Genomic DNA, 22,467 nt, shown 5'->3' with positions numbered 1-22,467 from the left:
TTTATTTATTTTTACTTATTTATTTTTGTGTGTTGGGTCTTTGTTGCTGCGCCCGGGCTTACTCTAGTTGCGGTGAGCGGGGGCTACTCTTCGTTGCGGTGCGCAGGCTTCTCATTGTGGTGGCTTCTCTTGTTGCAGAGCACGGGCTCTAGGTGCACAGGCTCAGTAGTTGTGGCTCGCAGGCTCTAGAGCGCAGGCTCAGTAGTTGTGGCGTACGGGCTTAGTTGCTCCGCGACATGTGGGATCTTCCTGGACCAGGGCTCGAACCCATGTCACCTGCATTGGCAGGCAGATTCTTAATCACTGCACCACCAGGGAAGTCCCTTAATTTTTTTAAGAAGTAAAGAATTACTTTTTCATAATAAATAATTATGTTTTCATGATGTGAATCCAAAGCTTATTTCTCTTTACGTACAGTGTATGAATGAGAATTAATTTAAGAACAAAAAGCTTCTTGGACAGCAATACAAACTTCCCTGTTAACTAATTTTTTTTTTTTTTTTCTTTTTTGCGGTATGCGGGCCTCTCGCTGTTGTGGCCTCTCCCGTTGCGGAGCACAGGCTCCGGACGCGCGGGCTCAGCGGCCATGGCTCACGGGCCCAGCCGCTCTGCGGCATGTGGAATCTTCCCGGACCAGGGTATGAACCCGCGTCCCCTGCATCAGCAGGCAGACCCTCAACCACTGCGCCACCAGGGAAGCCCTGTTAACTAATTTTAATGAGAGTAAATAATCATTTTTTCAAGTGTTTCCTTACCCCCCTTTAAAGTTACTGTGGTATACCACAATTAAAACTTCTTGTGAAAGAACTTAAAGAGAAGGGTCTGGATTATTTTTTAAAATATTCTTTTGATTTTTTTTTTCTGAAATCTAGTTGCTGTGTGAATATATTGTGAAGGCCTCTCATAGCCTTAAGCAGCTGTAATAAACAGTCATTACTTAGAATTGAGAACTAACTCCGTTGTAACATAATCCTTTCCTCTGAGGGTAGTATAGCATTACTAAAAAAGGCACACAAAACTCTTATTACTCTGAATGACATATATTTTGTCCTGTTTTCTCCCTCCCTCCCTCCCTCCCTCCCCTCTGCCCTTCTTTCCTTCCTTCTCTCACTCCCTTCTTTCCCTCCTTCCTTTCCACTTTTGTTTCTTCCCTCCATCCTGTCTTTTTTTTCATCCTGCTTTTCTTTTTCTCTTTTGTACTTTAGGAAATTCATTCGAGGAAATCTGCTCTTTCTTTGGATGACAGTGACATCGAAGCTCGCCTTAATAGTTGGAATCTTGGGGTAAAAAAGTATTTGTTTCATGTATGTATGTTGATGTGGCAGAATCATGTTGTATTTGGAAAACATCTTCACTAATTTAATTCTAAACAATGACTATTACTGGCTGTTAGACATTTAGTACTGTGTGAGCACTGGGAAGGACTTGGGGAACAGGAAAGAGAAAGAACATTCCAAAGAAGCGTGAATGGTCCCTGCCCTCGACAAGCTGACTTTCTTGTTGGTGAAATAAGAGATATACACATGAAACAGTTAAATAAACTTTAAGATAGTGTATGGTCAAACTATATAACCAAAGTGAGTTATCTAGAAAGTAGAATCCTGAGGCGGAGGAGAGAGGAGGAGGACTTGGAGAAGCAAGGTCAGCTGGGTTAGAAACATTCTCCCGGCGGCCTCAGGATGAGCCGCCATCGTGGACGGCGGTTTTCATGTTCAGAGGCCAGCTGTGAACGTTTCTGGGTGGGTAGGGAGGAGGGGGCAGGAACTAGAGGCAGAAAGAGGCGTGAAGAAAGGTGTGGCCGTGACCGGGACTCAGTTATGGTTAGAGGGCAGTGCCATCAGGTTGGGCTGCATTGGAGCTTTGAATACTAAACTGAGAAGTTTAGCTTTTAAATTTTAGGCAGTAGTGAGATTAATTTTTTTCCCCCTCCACATTCCACTTTACATATATGCTGTTTAAATGCTTTCAGGAAGTGAAAAGGTATTTGATCAATTTTCTTAATCCCACTTTATTATTAAAATAATTTGTAACTTGAAAAATTTGAAAAACACATAAAGTCAGATGAATAAAATTTGTATTAACATTTTGTTAAATATATCTTTCCCTCATTTTTTTCTGTGTGTATTTATAAAATTAAGATTTAAACAAAATTGGGGTCATATTATAATTACTATTTTATTATGTGCTGTTTTAAGTTTGGTATAAGTTAATAATAGTTCTATTAGCATGAATATTAACGGTAGCACTAATTTTTCTTTTGAGTAGATAGTTCATAACCTATTTAAACATTCTGACATTTTTGGGCATGTAGGTTGCTCCCAGTTTATTGCTAATATAAGTAATACTGCAATAAAATTCCATAAAAGAGTCCTTTTATACCTACTTGGTTGCTTTCTTAGGTTATGTTAGGTCTTGGTACATTGCCCTCCAGAAGGTGTATACCAATTTGTTCTCCAACCAGAAGTATATAGGACTGTCTATTTCTTACTTCTTCACTGACATCAGGTGTTGTTAGTTTTTTAAAAAAACCTAAAACCCTTCCTACTAACAATGTTCTTTTTTAAAAATAAATTTATTTATTTATTTTTGGCTGTGTTGGGTCTTTGTTGCTGCGCGCGGGCTTTCTCTAGTTGCGGCGAGCGGGTCTACTCTTCATTGCGGTGCGCAGGCTTCTCATTGCAGTGGCTTCTCTTGTTGGGAGCACAGGCTCTAGGCGCACGGGCTTCAGTAGTTGTGGCACACGGGCTCAGTAGTTGTGGTTCACGGGCTTCAGTAGTTGTGGCAGGTGGGCTCAGTAGTTGTGGCTCGCGGGCTCTAGAGCACAGGCTCAGTTGTTGTGGCACACAGGCTTACTTGCTCCGCAGCATGTGGGATCTTCCCAGACCAGGGCCCAAACCCGTGTCCCCTGCATTGGCAGGTGGATTCTTAACCCCTGCACCACCAGGGAAATCCCATATAAATACCAATCTTTAATGAAGGCAGTGCTTTAGGACATGTGACTAGGTGGTATTAAGAAGGTCACAGTGGGTGTGCATAGACACGGAGAAAGGGAGCCAACCCTCCTTTAGGTGTCTGCGGTGGACTCCACGGTGGTGTAATGTCTGTGAAGACGGAAAGGATAGGAAAGAGACACATTTCAAAGAGAATAAAGAATGCTTAGTGGCTGATTGGTGGGCTGAGTAGGAGGGTGCCTGAAGGTTTGGTTGCAGGAAAATGGGAAGGTTGTGTCTCTGTCAGTTAATTGATTGTCTGATGGGGGAAGCATTTCAGGGATTTCAACGTGTTATTCTAGACTGGTAGGGTTAAGAGAGGCGGTAAGATTAATTGGGGAGTTCAAGGTTTTCAGCTCCATGAGTGAGTCTCCAGGGCTGGCGTCTTGTTTTGCAGCCGCACTGCTGTAGGTGGTGGCTGTATCCAGGGCCTGGGACAGATCTAGTCTTCAGAGACTTCAGAGTGAGGGGGCTGGCAGCGCAGTGGCCACAGTTAGAGGGGAGGGGACCCGGAAGGATTTAAAGCAGTGTGAATCTCCATGGCATTTGGGGAGTATGCTAATGAAAGAGAAGAAAGAATTGATAGTGAGAGGGCAATAAGAAGACCGTTTTCACATTTGAAGGGGTAGGGGAGCTGCCACTGGAGGGGAGTGCTGAGTTACTGGTGTGGGAGAGGAGCACAGGAAGTCCCTCAGAAGGACCCATTCTGTTTGCCAGAAAGCAGTATCAACGTGAAAAATAAAATTCTGGGCTGTCCTTTTAAAATTGCCTTTGCCCTTAGCCATTTGAGACTTCTGCTGTACACTTCTTAGCACATAGTACATAGAGTACTTTTCACAATTATTTAACTGTTCAGAGGATTAAAATTTTCATTCATATAAAAAATTAAGATAAAACATCTAAAATATTTTGAGGTAATGCCCTAAAACTAGGACTGCCTGGGGTTTTGTTTCACATTTTTATTGTTCAAAGAATGCACTAACAGTGTAAAATATGAAAGTCTTGCGTTTTTATATATTTATAACGCATCTGCATTAATCAGGTTGAACTGTATCTCTTGATCACAGTAGAATAATTTAAATACCCAGTGTATTCAAAAGCTTCGATTTTGCTTTGATTTTAGTTTTGTATGGGAATGTGCGATGCACTTTTGTTTCTTTCTTCCTCGGAATGATCAGTTTATAGCTAGTGAATTTTGTGCTCTGTACTAAGGGCACATGTTTTATGTTGCTGGCATGCCTGTCAGCACCTACTTTCTGATTCATTAGATGTTCTAGATTTTTAATTTTCTAGTTATTGTTGAAAAAATATATTTCTCCCCCAATTATATTCTTTCTTTTCTTACGAGTGTGTTAATACTTTCCCTAGGAATGCATAATTCAAGTAGGAATTTACTTGGTAAAGCTAGCAATTAAATAATACAATTCCTCCTGTATTATTTTTTAAATTACTCTTTAACCTTTTTAACCTTTAGCTTTTGGGAAGCTTTCTTGCTTTGTTAACGTATATTTCATGCATGACTGTCTTTATGTAAAATTTTTTTCTTTTTTCATGAGCACGGCTGTGGGACCCGGAAGGGGACGGCTCTCCCAGGCCTTCCATCGGGTCACCAGCCCCCCACCCGTTCCCACCCGGGACCTAGGTGCTGACTGAGAGCCTCGCTCCCATCAGGAGCCAACAAACAGTGGGGACGCTTTCGGTGACGCCCTTAGGTCAGGTCTCTTCAGAATTTGTGCAGGAGATCTCCCAGGACAGGCAGTGGAGAAAATGGGACCCGACGGAGGATGGAGTGGGGGAGGTCAGCGGGAGTGAGGCCCCCCGATCCCGCGGGGAGCTCCCGAGGGTGGACAGCACCCCTACCCTAGTCCGGCGGCCCCACTGAGGGCAGAGCCCATGGGGGAGAACTTCCTGTCCAGGGCTGGGGGGCACCTGCAAGCCCTCGGCAGCTGGAGACGCCCCCGGGCACCCCCTGTAAGGAGTGAGGGACCCCTGGCTGTCTTCCCTGTGGTCGCCCTGCCGGGGCCTGTCCAGAACTGTGCTCAGTCACCGGGCATAGCTGTCTCCCCGGCTGAGTGGACGCGTGGGCGAGTCCAGGTGAGAGGAGCGCCCACGCTGCCGAGCCTCGGAGTCCTGGGCTAAATAAAGTGCGCTAGTTGGAAGCCAAGGAGCTCAAAGCTAATGGATACGGTAGATGCTGCCGAACAGTTTTGTAAAGTGACTGCCGGTCTGCACCGTCATCGGGATGCACCGTCATCGGGATGCGGCGTGGGCCGGTTCCTGCCCCTCTACTTTCTCTTCCGTACTTGGTGGTGTCAGTCAGTTTTTCTTTTAATTATAAAACTTAGCCGTTCTTGACAGTGGTTAGTGACATTGGGAAGTGTGCTTTTAATATGTATTTTCCTGAGGACTGATAGAGTTAGATGCCGTTCAGTATGTTGACTGACAGTTTGGGTAGCCTCTCAGAGTTAAGTGCTTACTGAAGACTTTTCCAGTTTTCCTGTTGGGTTGTCTGCCTTTTTCTTCTGAATATGTAAGAGCTTTGTATCTGTTCTGGATGACTACTTTTGGAATATAGTATTGTAAATATTTCCTTCCACTTTGTTGCTTTCCTTCATTCTCTTACTGGTGTCTTTGATGAACAGAAATTTTAAATTTTAATGCTGTTCATCTTCACATTTTCATCTCATGAAAAAATGCTTTTTCTGTCCTGTTTAAGGTCTTTGACTATCTTGAGTTCCTGACGACGTTCTATGTTTTCTTCTAACAACTCTATTGTTTCACTCTTTCTATTTAGATTTACATGCCATCTGGGGCCGATTGTAGTATATGTTGTAAGATAGGAAGTTAAGATTTGTTTTCGTCCCTTATAAGTATCCAGGTGACACTCGCATTTATTGCAAAGACGATTCTTTTCCTGCTGCGCTGCAGTGTTACTCGTCTCATAAATCAGGTGACAGTACATGTGTGTTTCCATTCTGTTCCTTTGGCTTATTTGCTTTTCCTTGTGGCAGTGATTGATGTCTATATCTGTATTTCATTTGTGCTCATTAAATGTTTGTTGAAACGTGAGTAAACCAACAAATGAACCTTCATTTGTAGTATTTTTTTCTGTGGAAAACATTTTTCAAGTTCTAAAATATTGACTTAAAAACATTATTTTGGAGCATAATTGATTTGACATTGATGACTGAATTTATTTTATGCTATAGAAAGAGTTTTGGCAGTTCTTCTGACGGATGCTGTGACTTAAAAACGCTTATTCTAGTTGTGCTGCTAGTAATATATTGCCCGAGAATGTCCTTTCCTCTAAGACAGCTAAAATATCAGATAAAGTGTCTTTCTATATTTCTGGAACCTTGGAGCATCTCTATTTGATCAACATTAGTTAGTCTATAAGGAGGTCAGTTTGACCAAGTCCTGAATAATCTCTTCAAGAAACAAACTGACAGAACTCTTTGTAACCGAAAAATGAGGCTAAAAAACTTAACAAAATAAAATGTTAAAAGCCAGTTTTCAGTAGAGAGCTTTCAGATATCTGTATTTATGTCTAGTTTAAATTATTATTTATTTTATTATTATGACTCTGTTTTTCAAACAAGAAATGTTTTGTCACGTGATTCATTCATGCTATTGGAACTAAATTATTTTTGGCTTTGCTTTCTGTATAATATTTTGTTAGACTTTAATATTTCACATAAGTTCTTTTTATCTTCCATTTTGGACGTTTCTTACTGTGGTATTCTTTCTTGAGGTGTTATGAGAGAACAAGAAGTCTTCTAAAAGAGCATGAAGACAGTAAATGTTAAGACTACAGATTCCTGCAAGTCCATGGTACTTGTGGGTTACAAAGTGGGAACATTTAACTTCAAAGCACGTCGGCTGCTGTTATAAAATCAGAAAACAGACTGCTTATTTCCCTCAGATAGACTAAAGAACATGCTCTGCTATGAATAGTTCTCATTACATTTTAGAAGTGGGCATGAGACAAACACAATGTGTTGTAAATGAATAACAACAGCAGGAGATTTATACTTGTTTACAGTGTTCATTCTTGCTTTTAAATATTATAATAGATTTTTTTTTTGGTCAACTTGAGAGAGGAAATTTATGATAACAGGATGACTCCTTAATTTCTGTATTTAACGGCTTTTAAAGATGAAGAGGATGAAATAGGAGTTACTTTTGCATACTTGAGATGCTACATTGTAATTAGCTAAACCAATATTTTGTACCCTGCTTACAAATGTAGAGCCGGGTAAAAATAAGCCACGGGTGGTTTTCTTGGCTTTTGGTTTTAAATTTTAAGCTTAATTAGAGCTTGAGCATCTTTGGGAATTCTCTGTTTCCCTCTTCCTTTATTTTCCCCCTTATATTTAATTCTGCTTTATGAATTAGGGTTTTATATGCATGTGTCTTTGAAGGACTTACTTTCTATGCTGGTTTTCTCCATTCCAAAAATAGAGAATGGTTACTTACTTTTCGTATATATACCTTCAGACAATAAATATTTATTGAGTGTACTTTGCTACCTGCTGGAAATTTGCTGCCTCTGTTTTTCAAAAAGTTGTGTATATGTATAGTACAGTGTTATTTACTAAAGACTATGCATCTTTCTCTGGTATGATATTTAAGTAGATTTTACTATTATCTTTACTTAATAAATGTTTCCCAAAGTAAATGCACTAATTCATACACCCAACAGTAGTGCTCCACATCTGGAACACTTTTATTGTCAAATTTTTAATGTATGCCAATCTAGTGGCTGTAAAACACCATCTCTTTGTGGTATTACTTTACATTTTTCATATTTCTCAACAGATTGAGCATATTTTCATGTTTATGTTATTCAGATTTCCTCATCAGTGAAATGTGTCTCAAGTTTTTCCCATTTTTTTTTTTCAAATGGGCTGTTGTTCTTTCTTTTATTTTAAAAGAACTTCTTTACACATTGTGTAGACTAATTATTTGTGCAAATATCTCCATCCAGTTTACGGCTTGCCTTTTCAATTTATTTATAACATTTTTTTTAGAGAGAAGTTCTTACTTAAAGTGGTCAAATTTATTATTTCTTTTTTGTTTATGCTTTTTTAATGTGTTGTTTAAAGAAATTTTCTCTACTCCAAGGCCATGAAGTCATTCTTCTCAGTTGCCTTCTGAAAGTTTTTATAGTTCTGCTTTTAATTATAAGTATTTAATCCTTTGGGAATTTATTATACAGGGTGTGAGGAAGGGATCTGCTCTTATTTTCTTCCTCTTATTGAACACATCCTTATTTTCTCAATAATTTGCAGTGCTATATCTTTCATGAATCATATTCTTACATATATTTGAGTTTCTGGTACTTTCCAGTTAGTTCCTTTGAGTTATTTTCATTACTATAGTTTTATTATGTCTTGTAAGGCAACCCACCTTGTTTTTTTCCTTCAGGCACGTCTTGGCTATCCTTGTCCCTTTATTTATTTATATACATTTTATAATGAGCTTATTAAATTTTCCAAAAACCCTATTGAGATTTTGGTTTGGATAAATTTAGTCACTAGATCTAGTTAAGGGGAATTGACATTTTTATGATATTGAGGCTATCCAAAAACATGGTTTCACACTCTTTTTATTTCAGTCTTAATGTCTTTCAGAAAAAGCTAAATTATTTTCTCCATAAAGGGTTTATGAATGTTTTCTTAGATTTACTTTTAGGAGTTATATATTGTTTTATGATTATAAATTATGTCTTTGTAAAATCGTCTTTTTTCCTAGATGATTTTTGCTAATTTATAGAAATGCAGCTGACTTTTACATATTGGCATCCGGCAGCTTTGCCAAGCTCTTATTTGGTCAGCCTCTACTTAACATCTTTCTGTTTTTTGTCTTTATCTGTTGTGTTCTTTATGAACTTCCTGAAAGTATTTAAAAGTTGTACTTGAATATATATTGTTCTAGTGGTTGTGGAATGTAAATATCATCAAATATTGACCTGCAGGAGAGTGGCCTACCTTAAGTGGGCTGTCCAAAAAGCCTGATGAATCAGAGCACTGCAGACAGGGGAGGCAAAAGGGGGGCTGTATGACAGTTTTCTTCTGTTTCATGGATTTTTAAAAAAGTGATTCCTTCTGCTGACAGGTTTTGATTTTGATGTTCTATTTTTTTATAGTAAGCTTTTATGGACATCGGATTCTTTTTTCTGTTCATGATTATTTCTGTTAGGTTTTTCTGAACAAGCAATAGCCAGCGAGCGTATGAGAGTGGTGGCTTGGGTAGCGTACTTTATTTATTTCTTAGTTCAGGGAGGCTCCCTTCTCCTGCTCCACTGAACTGCAATACCTTTAGTAGATGGTGCCTTCTGTGGCTGTCATTTTGGCCTGTCTTCAGATTCCTTGATTTCTTCTTGTTTCCGTAGGGCCCTTTTCCGTAGCCCCTTTTTCTTTTTTCCTCACGGACAGCCTTCCTTCCAGGGCCCTCTCTACTGCAGAAGTGCTCGCTTCCTAAGACCGCCTTCTCTGGCCCACACCCTGTGACCCTCTTTGACTCCTCTGTCTCCAGCACTCTCATCTCTCAGGCTTTTTGTCTGACCCACTTAAGCCACTTTCCTTCTACAGGTGAATATTGGATGACATTTATGTCCCACCACTAGTAGGACCCTCAGGACTTGCTTTTTTTCCATGTTATCACTCAGGTTTGGCTTAGGATCTAATTCTGCTGATTTGTGATCTTTCTTTGGCCACTTATATGTTATTTGAATTTTTTGTAATCTCTTTCTCCTTGTTGTGATGTAGGCATGGGTGATGGGTATTAATAAAAATAAATGCTCTCTTTGTTCGTCTGTATGGATTTTTGGAGGATGGGGAGAGAAATTTAAATTCAGGCAGTTGCCATTACTTTATGGGAACCAGCCTGTAGGTGAAAGAAATTATTTTGTAAATTTCTTCTAATCTAGGTGCAGAAATATAGTTATTCTTCAGATCCTATCTGTCGCTATAGAGGCTTAAAATTTTTTTTTTGAATTTTATTGAAGTATAGTTGATTTACAATGTTGTGTTAATTTCTGCTATACAGCAAAGTGACTCAGTTATACATATATATATTCTTTTTCATATTCTTTTCCATTGTGGTTTATTAAAGGATACTGAATATAGTTCCCTGTGCTATACAGTAGGACCCTGTTGTTTATCTATCCTATATTAAATATTTTTTTTTTTTTTTTTTTGTTAACGGTACGTGAGCCTCTCACTGTTGTGGCCTCTCCTGTCGCGGAGCACAGGCTCCGGACGCGCAGGCTCAGTGGCCATGGCTCATGGGCGTAGCCACTCCGTGGCACGTTGGATCTTCCCGGACCGGGGCACGAACCCATGTTGCCTGCATCGGCAGGTGGACTCTCAACCACTGCGCCACCAGAGAAGCCCTATTAAAATATTTTTTGATTAAGTTCTATTTTTAATTTCATTGCCGCTATATTCTTTGATTAATTGATTCTTTACCCCGAACTTTATTGTCAAATTGGGTATGGAGTGTTCATCTTCCATGATTATTAATTATAATATACCATTTGAGAAGCTTTTTGAAAACACAGTGGGATTTTGGAGGAGTGGAACCCAGTAATATATGTTTGAAAAAGTTTGTCAGTTGATGCTAATGGTTTACTTCAGGGTAAGAACCACTATCCTAGGTTGAAGTCATAATTAGTGTTACATTCATATTCTTGTACATTTTGAGGTTATCCATGTAGCAAATTGTGAGTTTATGATGTTAAGAGATTGGAATTCCATGATAATGATTTTTAATTATCACTTCATTTGTGGATCAAATAGTTGAGATAATAATCAGTGTTTCTAATTGATCATATAGTACATTAATTCAATAAATATTTCATTGAAAGCCTGCTACATGCTAAGTATTATGCTAGGTTCCAGGAATACACAATTGAGAAGTCATCATCCTTGCACTCACTGAGCTTAAAGACAGATATGGAGACATACTGATTAAACACGTAAATATAACAGAAGAGCCATGAGAGACACACAGCGTACTTCAGGAGATGATAAGAGGGTGGGATCAGGTGCAGTTTGCCCCTTCCTTCCTTCTTTTCTTTCTCCTTTCCTTCTTTCTTCTCTTCCTTCCTTCCTCCCTCCCTTCCTTTATTCCTTCTTACTGAATATTTGTGAGACACCCACTACCTACTGTGTCCTGTGGTGGATGTTGGGATAGGTGTGTTACAAGACAGGCATAATCTGTTTTCAGAGTCCACAATTTTTGCAGAAGATAGATGTTAGCTCACAAAAAGAAGATGAACCTCCAGGGTACTGCTGCAGTAGTAGGAAGTTAACTAAATTTCCTGGTGGAGACATTCCTGAACTGAGAGTCTGGAATAAGTTAACCACATGAGAATGATTTCACAGGTTGCAAAGGCTCAGATATGGGAGAGAGTGTAGTGCTTTCAAGGTAAAGCAAGTTGTTCGGTGTCCTTGGAACATAGGGTATATTGGGGGATAGAAAGGTAGATATAGGAGGAATCCCAAAGGAATTTTGTATTCTGGTTCTTATTATGAAGGTAAAGTTAAGGATTCATACATCAAATCTTCCTGGGAGTGTAGCGATTAAATTGGGACTCGAAGGATGATAGGAGGGTACTTATAGGGGTTAGAAGGGTAGACAGAGGTAGAGAGGCACAGGAAGACCTACCGTATTCTGGTGATGTAGGTCATTCAGCGTCCTGGGGGATGAAATATGAGGTGAGGAGAAGTGGGGATGAGGCTGGGTGGTTAGGCTGTGAGAGGGTCATGCAGGTGCATTTATGGCACAAAGGAGTTTATGCTTTATATTTTATTTGTTCATGGGGCACTAAAAATATATTATGCAATACCCATTCTAAGAAACATACTAAATATTAAGACATATGGGAAACATTTTCATTATAGTTTAATTAAAACTCAAATATTAATGTCTTTATTTTATTTAAAAATTTTCAGATAGAAAATCCTCGGTACCTGAGACAGAAGCCTATCCCCGTTACTTTGGTAGGTGAGAAATGCATTGAACTTTTCCTACGGTTAGATATTTTAAAAGAAAATAATCCTCAAGATATTTAGAGAAAATAATGCAAGTCCACATTATGAAGCATAATAGTCCTATTAATCCTATCGCTTGGAAGTGAATAAATCACTATTTTTCTCCAATATTGGTATTATTTTGGCATGAACTTCAGCCAGTTTAGAGTTTACTTTTTGATAAACCAGGCCTGAAAAAGTATTGAATGACTCTTTCTCATTCAGCAGATGACTCCCAAATTCAGCCTGAGAAAATCCAGCAGTCTCCAGGAGGATCAGTTACTGTCTCGAATGCATGGGAAGGAGGTAGGATCGAGATATTTCTGATGTATCTAGTTTATTAAACAATTTTTGTATTTTGTGTAATGTGAATTTTCTGGTTAGAATAAGGTTGCACGGTAGGAAGAGGTTGTCATTGGTACGGATATAAAATACTGATGCAGGTAAGGCAGGGTTGTCTTCAGCTTTGTGTTGCCCGTCTTCCACTTTGTGTGTCCTGGCCCCAGGCCTGCTGGACAGATTGTGCTGAGGGGCTCTCTCCTGACTATCAGTTCCTGATTATCAGGGCCTGGGGGGGATGGCAGGTTTTAGAAGCAGTATCTTTGACCTCGGTGAATCCCTTCATTCTCTCTTTATCTCAGCTTCCTCATAATGTATCTTTCTAATTTCACTATTTTTACTGTTTCTACTATTTTAAATTGATCTGCTAAATTCAGCTATGCCAGAGCTGCTATAGGACACAATGTACTATCTTTCTTTGATCATTTGAAAATAGAATTATTAAAGAGGCAGTGGTGTTTATTGGTTAAGAGTAAAGGCTGTGGAGTCAAGAATATGTGGATGTAAATCCTCCTTACCAGCTATGTGAAAATGGGCAGATACTTATCCTCCCTCAGTCTCAGTTTCTTCATCTTACTTGGGAGGTGTCTGCTTTACAGGATTAGTAGGAAGATTTTGTGGTCTTTGGGTAACTGTGTACTCCACATGTATAATAGTAGTCATTAATTTGCTTTATTATTTTCTTTTAAAAACTTTTATTCTGGAAAATTTTAAAATCATCATTATTATTATTTTTTTGCTTATGACACCAATGAAACACTGGTCATCTATGTGGTACGATGAAAGACAATTAGATTAGGAACCTGAAAAATTATGTTCTTTTTTTTTTTTTTTTTTTTTTTTTTTGCGGTACGCGGGCCTTTCACTGTTGTGGCCTCTCCCGATGCGGAGCACAGGCTCCGGGCGCGCAGGCTCAGTGGCCATGGCTCACGGGCCCAGCCGCTCCGCGGTATGTGGGATCTTCCCAGACCGGGGCACGAACCCATGTCCTCTGCATCGGCAGGCGGACTCTCAACCACTGTGCCACCAGGGAAGCCCCTGAAGAATTATGTTCTTAATCTGCCTTAACCATTTTCTAGTTATATGACCCAGGGAAGTCAAGAATATTGGTTTAATTTTTGTTTAAACAGGGTTGTTACGAAGTCAAATGAGAACAGTGAATATGTATGTAACTTGTAAATGGTAATGCACTATTTAAATGGGCAAATTGTGAAAAATACTATTGGACTTAGATTAATGGTTCTAATTAATTTATTTCAATAATTTTATCTTTCATTTTAATGGGAGGCTTCTAAGAATTTCTGAAATTTAATTTCAATTTGGGTATTTTTAACATGATAGAATTTTCTTACCATCCTATTTATAAAATATCACAGAAGACAATGATATTTTTCTTAGATATTCCAAACAATATCATGAGCGTGTAAGTTTATTTTTGTTGATAACAGAGGAGGAAGCGCTCTTTTTTCTTTTAAATTTCTTTTTTTAAAAAACTATTCATGTATTTTAATTAATTGGTATTGGAGTATAGTTGCCTTACAGTGTTGTGTTAGTTTCTGCTGTACAGCAAAGTGAATCAGCTATATGTATACATATATCCCTTCTTGTTTAGATTTCCTTCCCATTCAGGTCACCACAGAGCACTGAGTAGAGTTCCCTGTGCTATAGGGTAGGTTCTCATCAGTTATCTAGTTTATATGTAGTAGAGTATATGTGTCAATCCCAATCTCCCAATTCATTCCACCCCCCCCTTTTAAATTTCAATCTGGTGGAGTGACTGCTGCTGATCTCAGTAATATTCCGTCGTTTTATAGCTCCTATTTAAGGCATGCAGGGTTTTGTTTCTTAGTGCACTGCTAGTGTTTGAAGAACCTGTTGAAATAAAAAGAAATTACACTCTAAAAAGTGTTTTTGAGGGTAATACTTATATTCAGATGCACCTTCTTTGGAACTCTTGTTTCGAAATTGTTTCCTTTTTTTTTTTTGTGGTACACGGGCCTCTCACTTCTGTGGCCTCTCCTGTTGCGGAGCACAGTCTCTGGACGCTCAGGCCCAGCGGCCATGGCTCACGGGCCCAGCCGCTCCACGGCATGTGGGATCTTCCCGGACCGGGGCACGAACCTGCGTCCCCTGCATCGACAGGCGGACTCTCAACCACTGCGCCACCAGGGAAGCCCTGAAATTCTTTCCTTTTAAGAAAATTGTCATTAATTGTTTTTACACGTCATTCTAAGCCATTGCCAACTATTTTTCCTTTTCCTTTTACTGTTGAGACTGCTTACCATAGAATAAATAATTGAAAGGACCTGGTGTCTTTTTGAATTTTTTTTTTGGTGTTTCGTGAAATAATGTCCTTATTCTTTATGATGACATCTTGGGTCAGGGGTAAACATACCAAGGCTCCCCACATACGTGTTGAAAGAGAAAACATTTAAAGCTGTTGTGTATTGCATTTGAGATTCATAATTTTAAATGTGTGTGGCTTTATTTTTTTCCCCACCCTTATGTTTTTGTTTTTCTTTTTGGCATACTGTAAAAATATTTGTGGCATCATTGAGAAGTTTGCATGTAAACATCAACTTACACCATATCTTAAAATATATCCAGTGTATATTTTGGCTAAAATAACTCTTTGTGTAGCTACATAGTCATTTCTGACTTTTTTTTTAAACTCCTTTATTAGAGTATAATTGCTTTATAATGGTGAGTTCGTTTCTGCTTTGTAACAAAGTGAATCAGCTATACGTATACATATATCCCCATATCTTCTCCCTCTTGCGTCTCCCTTCCACCCTCCCTATCCCACCCCTCTAGGTGGTCACAAAGCACCGAGCTGATCTTCCTGTGCTATGCGGTTGCTTCCCACTAGCTATCTGTTTACAGTTGGTAGTGTATATATGTCCATGTCACTCTCTCACTTCATCCCAGCTTACCCTTCCCACTCCCTGTGTCCTCAAGTCTGACTATTTTTGATGAAATTTTTTGATCATATTTTTTTCTCCATCCTAAAATATTTAAAAGTATATGCTGAGTTGCCCCAGTGTGAGAATTGTCTTAGTTTCATCTTTCTTTTAAAGTAGTATTTGTGATTATAAAATAATTTGTGGATTTTTATTAAAGAAAACTTGGAAAATATAGACGTATGTAAAGAAAGAAATAAAATCATCTGTGAAATAAAAACACTGGTAAAATGTCATTGGGTTGTCTTTTAGTCTTTTCTTTATGTATCCTGTAAACATGTTATTTTTCTTTAGAAAATTGAGATGATATCATATACATTGTTTTGTATCACTCAAGTATTTTATGCTACTGAATATTGTTCCTAAGCATTTATTTTCAATGGCTGTATTATAGTTCATATTATACAATTATCCCCAGTTAATTTAAATTATCCCTATTGTTGGGTATTGAGGTTGAGTTTTCACTAATATAAATAATTCTGGGAAGAATGTCCTTAGATGTCTGTCTTTATAAGCATTCTAAATATTTCTGTGGGGTAATGAATTATGTCTTACATGGTCAATTGAAATAATGGATTTTTGTAAGTTTAGTGTCATAAACAATTTAACCTCTAAAATAAAAATTAATGCTTGGAAGTGTCATGAACATTGTATGTGATTATAAGGTACAAGTAAAGGATGTATTATATGCAAAAATGAGAATGAATATAAAAAAAGCAAAGATAATTAGGAGCCATTTGAAGGTAGAGGAAGGTAGCAGTTTAGATTGCCTTTGTAAATATAAGATGACTAATTATATTTTTAATACAGAACATGTATTTCTTTAAAGTTTTTTTCAGTTTCAGGAGATAGTTTTTTAATATTTTCATTTTTGAAAATAGAGAATGCTAATCATTAAAAGAAAGATATTCAGACTTTAGGAAAAACATTGATTTTCCTGAATTACATGTGTATCTCTGTGCTAAACATAATATAACTGTTAGAGATCATGGTGTTTCCCCTGTTCTGGTCACTAGAAAGATCAGAGCTTCCACAGCATATTTTCAGCAACTGTAATATTTTATGACGTGTACTTTTGTGTGCTGTCCTTAAATCTTTGTCCTTAGTGGTCTCTTTCTAAATCTTTGTCCTTAGTGGTCTCTTTGTCCTTAGTGGTCTCTTTCTATTTCATATTCTTTGTCCTTAGTGGTCTCTTTGTCCTTAGTGGTCTCTTTCTATTTCCTTAGTGGTCTCTTTCTATTTCATATTCTTTGTCCTTAGTGGTCTCTTTCTCCTTAGTGGTCCTTAGTGGTCTAAATCTTTGTCCTTAGTGGTCTCTTTCTATTTCATATTCTTTTCAATTTTTTGTCTGTGTGCTTTAATCTTATTATATTTGTGTATATCAATATTTGTGTAACTGTATCAAATTCTTTCTAGAGTGGTACATGAATAGATGGATAAATAAAAAAGTCCATTTGCAAAAAAAAGAATTAACAAAAAAGAAAATACCAACCATACCGCTTTAATATTTTTGTCTGTTTTCAAGAGATAGTTTTCTAACTTGGATTTTTCCCTAAACTTAAATGCATAGTTACATTGTGATGTGTGTAGTTATCCTTTAGAAGGATGATCTTATGTCTACTTGATTAAGTCACTTTTGTTAGACATATACTTTTGGGCATGAGGATAAATGCTTTTCTGTTTTGAAATTCAGCAGGCTTGCATGTTCACATCAGACCACCCTGATGTGTCTTGTACATGTTCTCATCTACAAATGCTTTTGTTGTTGCTGGGTGGCATTTTAAAAATAAGAAATAGCATTGTTTCAGGTGAGTTAAGTTTATTTTAAAATTAAATATTAAATGAAATAGTGATCTTCATTTCCTCAGCACCTGATCTTTTCAAGGTAATCATTGCAGAAAATTTAACATGTATTCTCTTTAAGAGTTTCCAGGAATATCTCATTTTTAAAATACAAATAAGATCCTAGCACATACTCTGTATACTGTTTCATTTTGCTTTTTAAATGCTAACATATATTCTGATGATTTTTATATCAGTAGTATGGCATCATCTTTTTACATAGTTGCATTGTATTTTATTTTGCCGATGGACCGTATTTTATTAATATAGATTCCTGTTGGGGGACAGAGGTTTGTAGAGTATTTTGCTACAACAAATAGTGTTTCAAGAATATCCCTGTGTATATTTTTATGTATTGCATATTTCTTCTTATACAGTAAATTCTGTGAAGTTGAATTGCCCAGTAACAGGGTTGCAGGTTTAAAGTTTTGATTGACATTGACAGATTGCCCTTAAAATGAGGTTATGTCTGCCTCAGGCTGCAGGCTTGGGTGAGAGTAGGGAGTGGCCGCCAGTGGGTGTGAGAGTTCCTTTTTGGAGTGATGAAAATGTCCTAAGTTAGACTGTGGTGATGTTGCATAATTCTCTGATGTATTAAAAGACATTGAATTGTATATTTTAAGTGGGTGAATGTTATAGTATGTGAATTATGTATATCTTAATAAACTATTAAAAAAGGTTAGGTCTATTTGTACTTGCACCAATAGTGTATGAGAATGTCTATTTTCCCATTTCATCAACACTGAATTATAAACATTTTTGATTCTCTGTGAGATGAAAAATAGCATCTTGTTGCTTTGATATTTCCATTGCTTTTATGTAAGTGAGAATGAACATATTTTTTGTCTGTTTATTGTCTTTTTTTTGCGGACCTCTCACTGTCATGGCCTCTCGCGTTGCGGAGCACAGGCTCCGGACGCACAGGCTCAGCGGCCATGGCTCACGGGCCCAGCCGCTCCGTGGCATGTGGGATCTTCCCAGACTGGGGGACTGGGGCACGAACCCGCGTCCCCTGCATTGGCAGGCGGACTCTCAACCACTGAACCACCGGGGAAGCCCTGTTTATTGTCTTTTTAATTTCACTTTTGTGAGCTGTCTTTTCTTATACCTTTCCATATTTTTGTTAAAATTGTTTGTCTTCATTGTGATTCCTAAGAATAATTTATATGTTAAGGAATTCAGGTCTTTGTCATATATCTTACAAGTATTTTTCTCTGTATGTCTTTTGATGTATTTCTATTTTTTTACTGTATAGAAGTTTTCTTTTCAGTAGTTGGATCTATCAGTCTTTTCTCTATGGCTTCTGGTTTTTGTAGAATAGACTTTCTTATTCCAAGATTATGAAAAAAATTCGTATTTTTGTCTCTTTTAAAATCTTATTTTTGTATTTAAATCTCAGATCCATTTCACAGGGTTTTACTATGAGTAGTGATGATAACCTAGGTTAATCAATTCTTAATGTTATAAAATCAAAATTTAGGAAGTTGAAATGCTTAAGTTTAAGAATGCAGTAAGTGTGGAGAGAATTGAGTGACATGAAATTATATACAGACTACAGAGTTTGTCTGTGTTTAATAAATGATGCAATTCTTTTGATGCTTTAGAGAGTCCTAAAATATTTAATTAGCCTTTGGAAATCAAACTTTATAAAACACAACTTCCATTTTAAGTTTATAACTGTGTGGAAAATACCTTAGATGTTAAATGAGTAATATTTGCAATATTATTTTATTAGAGTTGAAGAACTGTAGTAGTTTTCTTTTGATTGGTAAAAACACACCTATAAAATATTTTAAGATTAGAAGTTTTTTTCAATTTATTTGGCATTGTGGGAAGGTTTGGTGACCGTGATCCTTTATTTTAACCTTAGTCTGTCATTCACAAACATACTTGGACTTGTTTGCCTTTGTAATTGCTAACACATTTCCTGTGATATCCACATCACAGAATTGTGTGACCTTGAGCACCATCAAGCAGTGGGGTTCTTTTTTTTTAGTATTCTTAAAAAAGATTTCTGACATAGATTAAGACATTTGGAAAACTGTTGTCACTGAAAATGAAAGAAGAGACAACACAAGGGGAGATCAATTTTCAGAGCAACCGTCAGTTTTCAGAGAACAGACAGTAGAAACTGCTCTTTTTGTGAAATAAAATAGAGTATTTCCTTTGAACTTCACCTCCACCCATATTGAATGTTCCCACCCATTGCCTAAAAAGGGATATTGCTTCTTTCTTACACAGAATGCCAATTAGGCATTTTTTCCTTTTGCAAATCTGCTAGTTAAATGTAGAATTTAAATAAATCCAAGATGATGTAATCTACAGTCATTGACATAATGAGAGAATTTATATTTTAAAACATTTCTTATGAATATAGCATTCAGATACACGGAGTCTTACAAACTATAATAAATAATTATACAAAGGAGACCCATTGGAAAGTGCATGCAGGCAAGGATGAGATCATTGCCAAGACGTCAGCAGCCTGCTGTCTGACTCTTCCCCATCTTACCTCATCCATCTCCCCCAGCAGTAACTGCTATCCTGACTTCTCCGGTAATTTCCCTCCTTTGTTTTTAAGCTTGACTTTACCACCAATGCCTGCATTCTTAAAAATGAAAATATTTCTGTTTTAGTGGATTTTGACCTTCATTTAAATAAACCTAAACTTCACATATTTTTTTGCTCAGTAGTATATGGGTGACGTTCATCCTTGTTACGCCATTTAGCTATGGTTGGCTTCATTTGCGTTACTTTCTATTCAATGAATCTTCCACAGTTTCTTGCCATTTTGTCGATGAATCTATTCTGATTTTTGACTTTTGCAAACAATAACCCTATGAACAATCTTGTACATGTTTCCTGACACACATGTACAAGAGTTTCTCTAGGGCAGTGGTTCTCAGCGTGTGGGCTGAGAACCCTGTGGTCCCCAATACTGTTTCATGAGGTCTATGAGGTCAAAATTATTTTTGTAATAATTTAAAAATGTTATTTATTTTTTTACTGTATTGACACTTGCACTGATGTTGCAAACACAGCGCTGGGTAAAACTGTATCCTAACCCACATCAAGGCAGTGGCACCAAATTATACTGGTAGGCATATTCTTCACTGTCACATGCTCACAGGGAAAAAATTACCAATCTTAGTTAAGAATATCCTCGATGAAGCAAGTAGAAAATTATTAATTTTATTAAATCTCGTACCTCAAACATGCATCTTCTGGATATCTGAGTGACGAAATGGAGCCATGTATAAAGAACTTATGGTTCATATCCAAGTGCATATCCACGTGCCAGAGGCAAAACGCTTGTGTGCTTTTTGTCACTTATGAATTGCAGTAGCTGCTGTTCTCGGGGAGTATCATATTTATTTGAAAGAATGACCGAGGGACAAAATATGGTTCTTTGGACTTGGATAGTGTCAGACATTTTCTCAAAAATGAACAAATTGAGCCTGTCACTTTAAGCAAAACAACTGACCATATTTGCTGCTGGTGATAAAATTTGACCTTTTAATACAAATTAGAATTTTGGCAACCTTGTATCAGTCACTGTGAGCTCAAGAACTTTCCAATACTAAGACCTTTCCAGTGAGATCGGTGGTGACATGAAACAGTGTGAAGTTTTTATATTAGGTAATGAAATTTTCAATATTTGGAAATCTCTATAACTCATTGAACTGATGTTTTCCAAATGAGTAATGGATGATGTTATAAAATCACGCATAGGCAAAAGAGCCATTCCAAGTTCAAGACAGACCAATAGAACTACTGTGACAGTGTGAAAAGCGTCATATTCTACAGTGCAAGTAACTTTAAAAACCTAGCACTTACGAGTGTTGGTTTACTTAAAAAGAATATCTACAGTTATTCAGAAAGGGTACTAAAATACTCCACTTTACAACTACGTATTTCTGTAAGGAAACATTTAAGGAAGAACTATTTTCCAGTATTACACGGCTCTTTGAGATTGTGGAGGAGGAGGGAATACTTCTCAACTGCTTTTATTAGGCAGTCCCGACATGGTTAAAACCAAAAAGAACATTCCAAGAAAAAAATCAAATCCCCGTAAAAATAAAAAAGTAGTAACAAAGTTCATTGTCAGTACACTGAGAACAGACTTTTATTTAGTAAATGATCCTGGTACAACTTTTCATTTACTTGGAAGAAAATAAAATTGGGTCCTCTCCTCTAAAAACAAAAGTAAACAAAAACAAATTCTGGATGTACCTTTAACCTATAGAGGCCCAGACAGAAAAAGCTTCAAAACAGCAAAAATCTTGACATCAGAGGATCTTTCTAACCCAAATACCTTTCCAAACCCAGAACGTATGAAAGAAATGATAGAAATATTTGACTCAAGTGAAATAAAGACTTTGTAAGGTAAAAAAATACAACAAAAGATCAATAGAAAAATAATCGATTTGGGGAAAATATTTGAGACAGACTGTGTCTTAATGTGTACAGCATACCAGGTTTTACTGATTGACAGACAGAAGCGTGGATTAAAATTGTGAAAGGGCATTTCATAGAAGACCAGATTCATAAGGCCCCAGGACATGTGAAAAGGGGCTGACACACAGTAGTTTTCAGGGAAGTGCAACTTAGAGTAGTAGTGAGATATCTACTCTTGGTGGAAATGTGAATTTGCCTATAACAGAGGGCAAAACCTATTAAGATACAGCCACCATTGAATCGTTGGCATGTCTTTTGAGAATCCACCCTGTAGAAATCAAAGTTCAAGTGTGTTGGACTCATATGTGAGAATGTTTTGCAGTGTTGTTTGAAGTGGAAAAAGACTGAAAATAGAGTGAATATGCATTAAGGAGGATATGGTTGAACAAATTTTGTTTTCTCCTCATTGAGGAATAGTTGGTAGCTATTTAAAAGAATGAAAAAAACTGTAGCAGGTGTTTTTAGAGTGATTTCCATGAGATATGGTTCAGAGAGAAAAGCAAGGTGTAGAAAACATGCGTTTTTTTTTTTGTTTTTTTGTTTTTTTTTTTGCGGTACGCGGGTCTCTCACTGTTGTGGCCTCTCCCGTTGTGGAGCACAGGCTCTGGACGTGCAGGCCAGCCACTCCATGGCATGTGGGATCTTCCCAGACCGGGACACGAACCCGTGTCCCCTTCATCGGCAGGCGGACTCTCCGCTTTCTCTTGGCTGCTGCCCCTAGAGAACTGGGGTTTGTTCCCCCACGTAGCCGACTGGCTGAGAGCGAGAATCTGAACGATTCTTCTCTAGCTAGTGGATTCCTGAGGCAGGCGCCAGGCGTCTGTTCCTCGCCGCGTCAAC

At 37.7% G+C, this 22,467-nt stretch overlaps 1 protein-coding gene across 18 annotated transcripts in view; it reads left to right on the top strand.

Moving 5' to 3' along the window:
* The window catches only part of CEP112 (centrosomal protein 112), a 422,023-nt gene that overhangs the window by 41,983 nt on the left and 357,573 nt on the right, over positions 1-22,467 (top strand). For 11 of the 18 annotated variants that reach the window (XM_067714849.1, XM_067714863.1, XM_067714851.1 and 8 more), the window contains 3 exons: positions 1,206-1,304; positions 11,951-11,998; positions 12,254-12,334. In XM_067714849.1, the coding sequence (XP_067570950.1) occupies positions 1,206-1,304; positions 11,951-11,998; positions 12,254-12,334 (228 nt within the window). The remainder of the gene's footprint in view (positions 1-1,205; positions 1,305-11,950; positions 11,999-12,253; positions 12,335-22,467) is intronic. The other 7 variants (XM_067714859.1, XM_067714867.1, XM_067714858.1 and 4 more) reach the window with 5 other exon arrangements.

This window comes from Pseudorca crassidens, chromosome 19 (genome assembly GCF_039906515.1).
Source record: "Pseudorca crassidens isolate mPseCra1 chromosome 19, mPseCra1.hap1, whole genome shotgun sequence".
Lineage (NCBI taxonomy): Eukaryota > Metazoa > Chordata > Mammalia > Artiodactyla > Delphinidae > Pseudorca > Pseudorca crassidens.
Note: the sequence above shows the minus strand (reverse complement) of the source record. Positions and strands in the feature narration are given on the sequence as shown.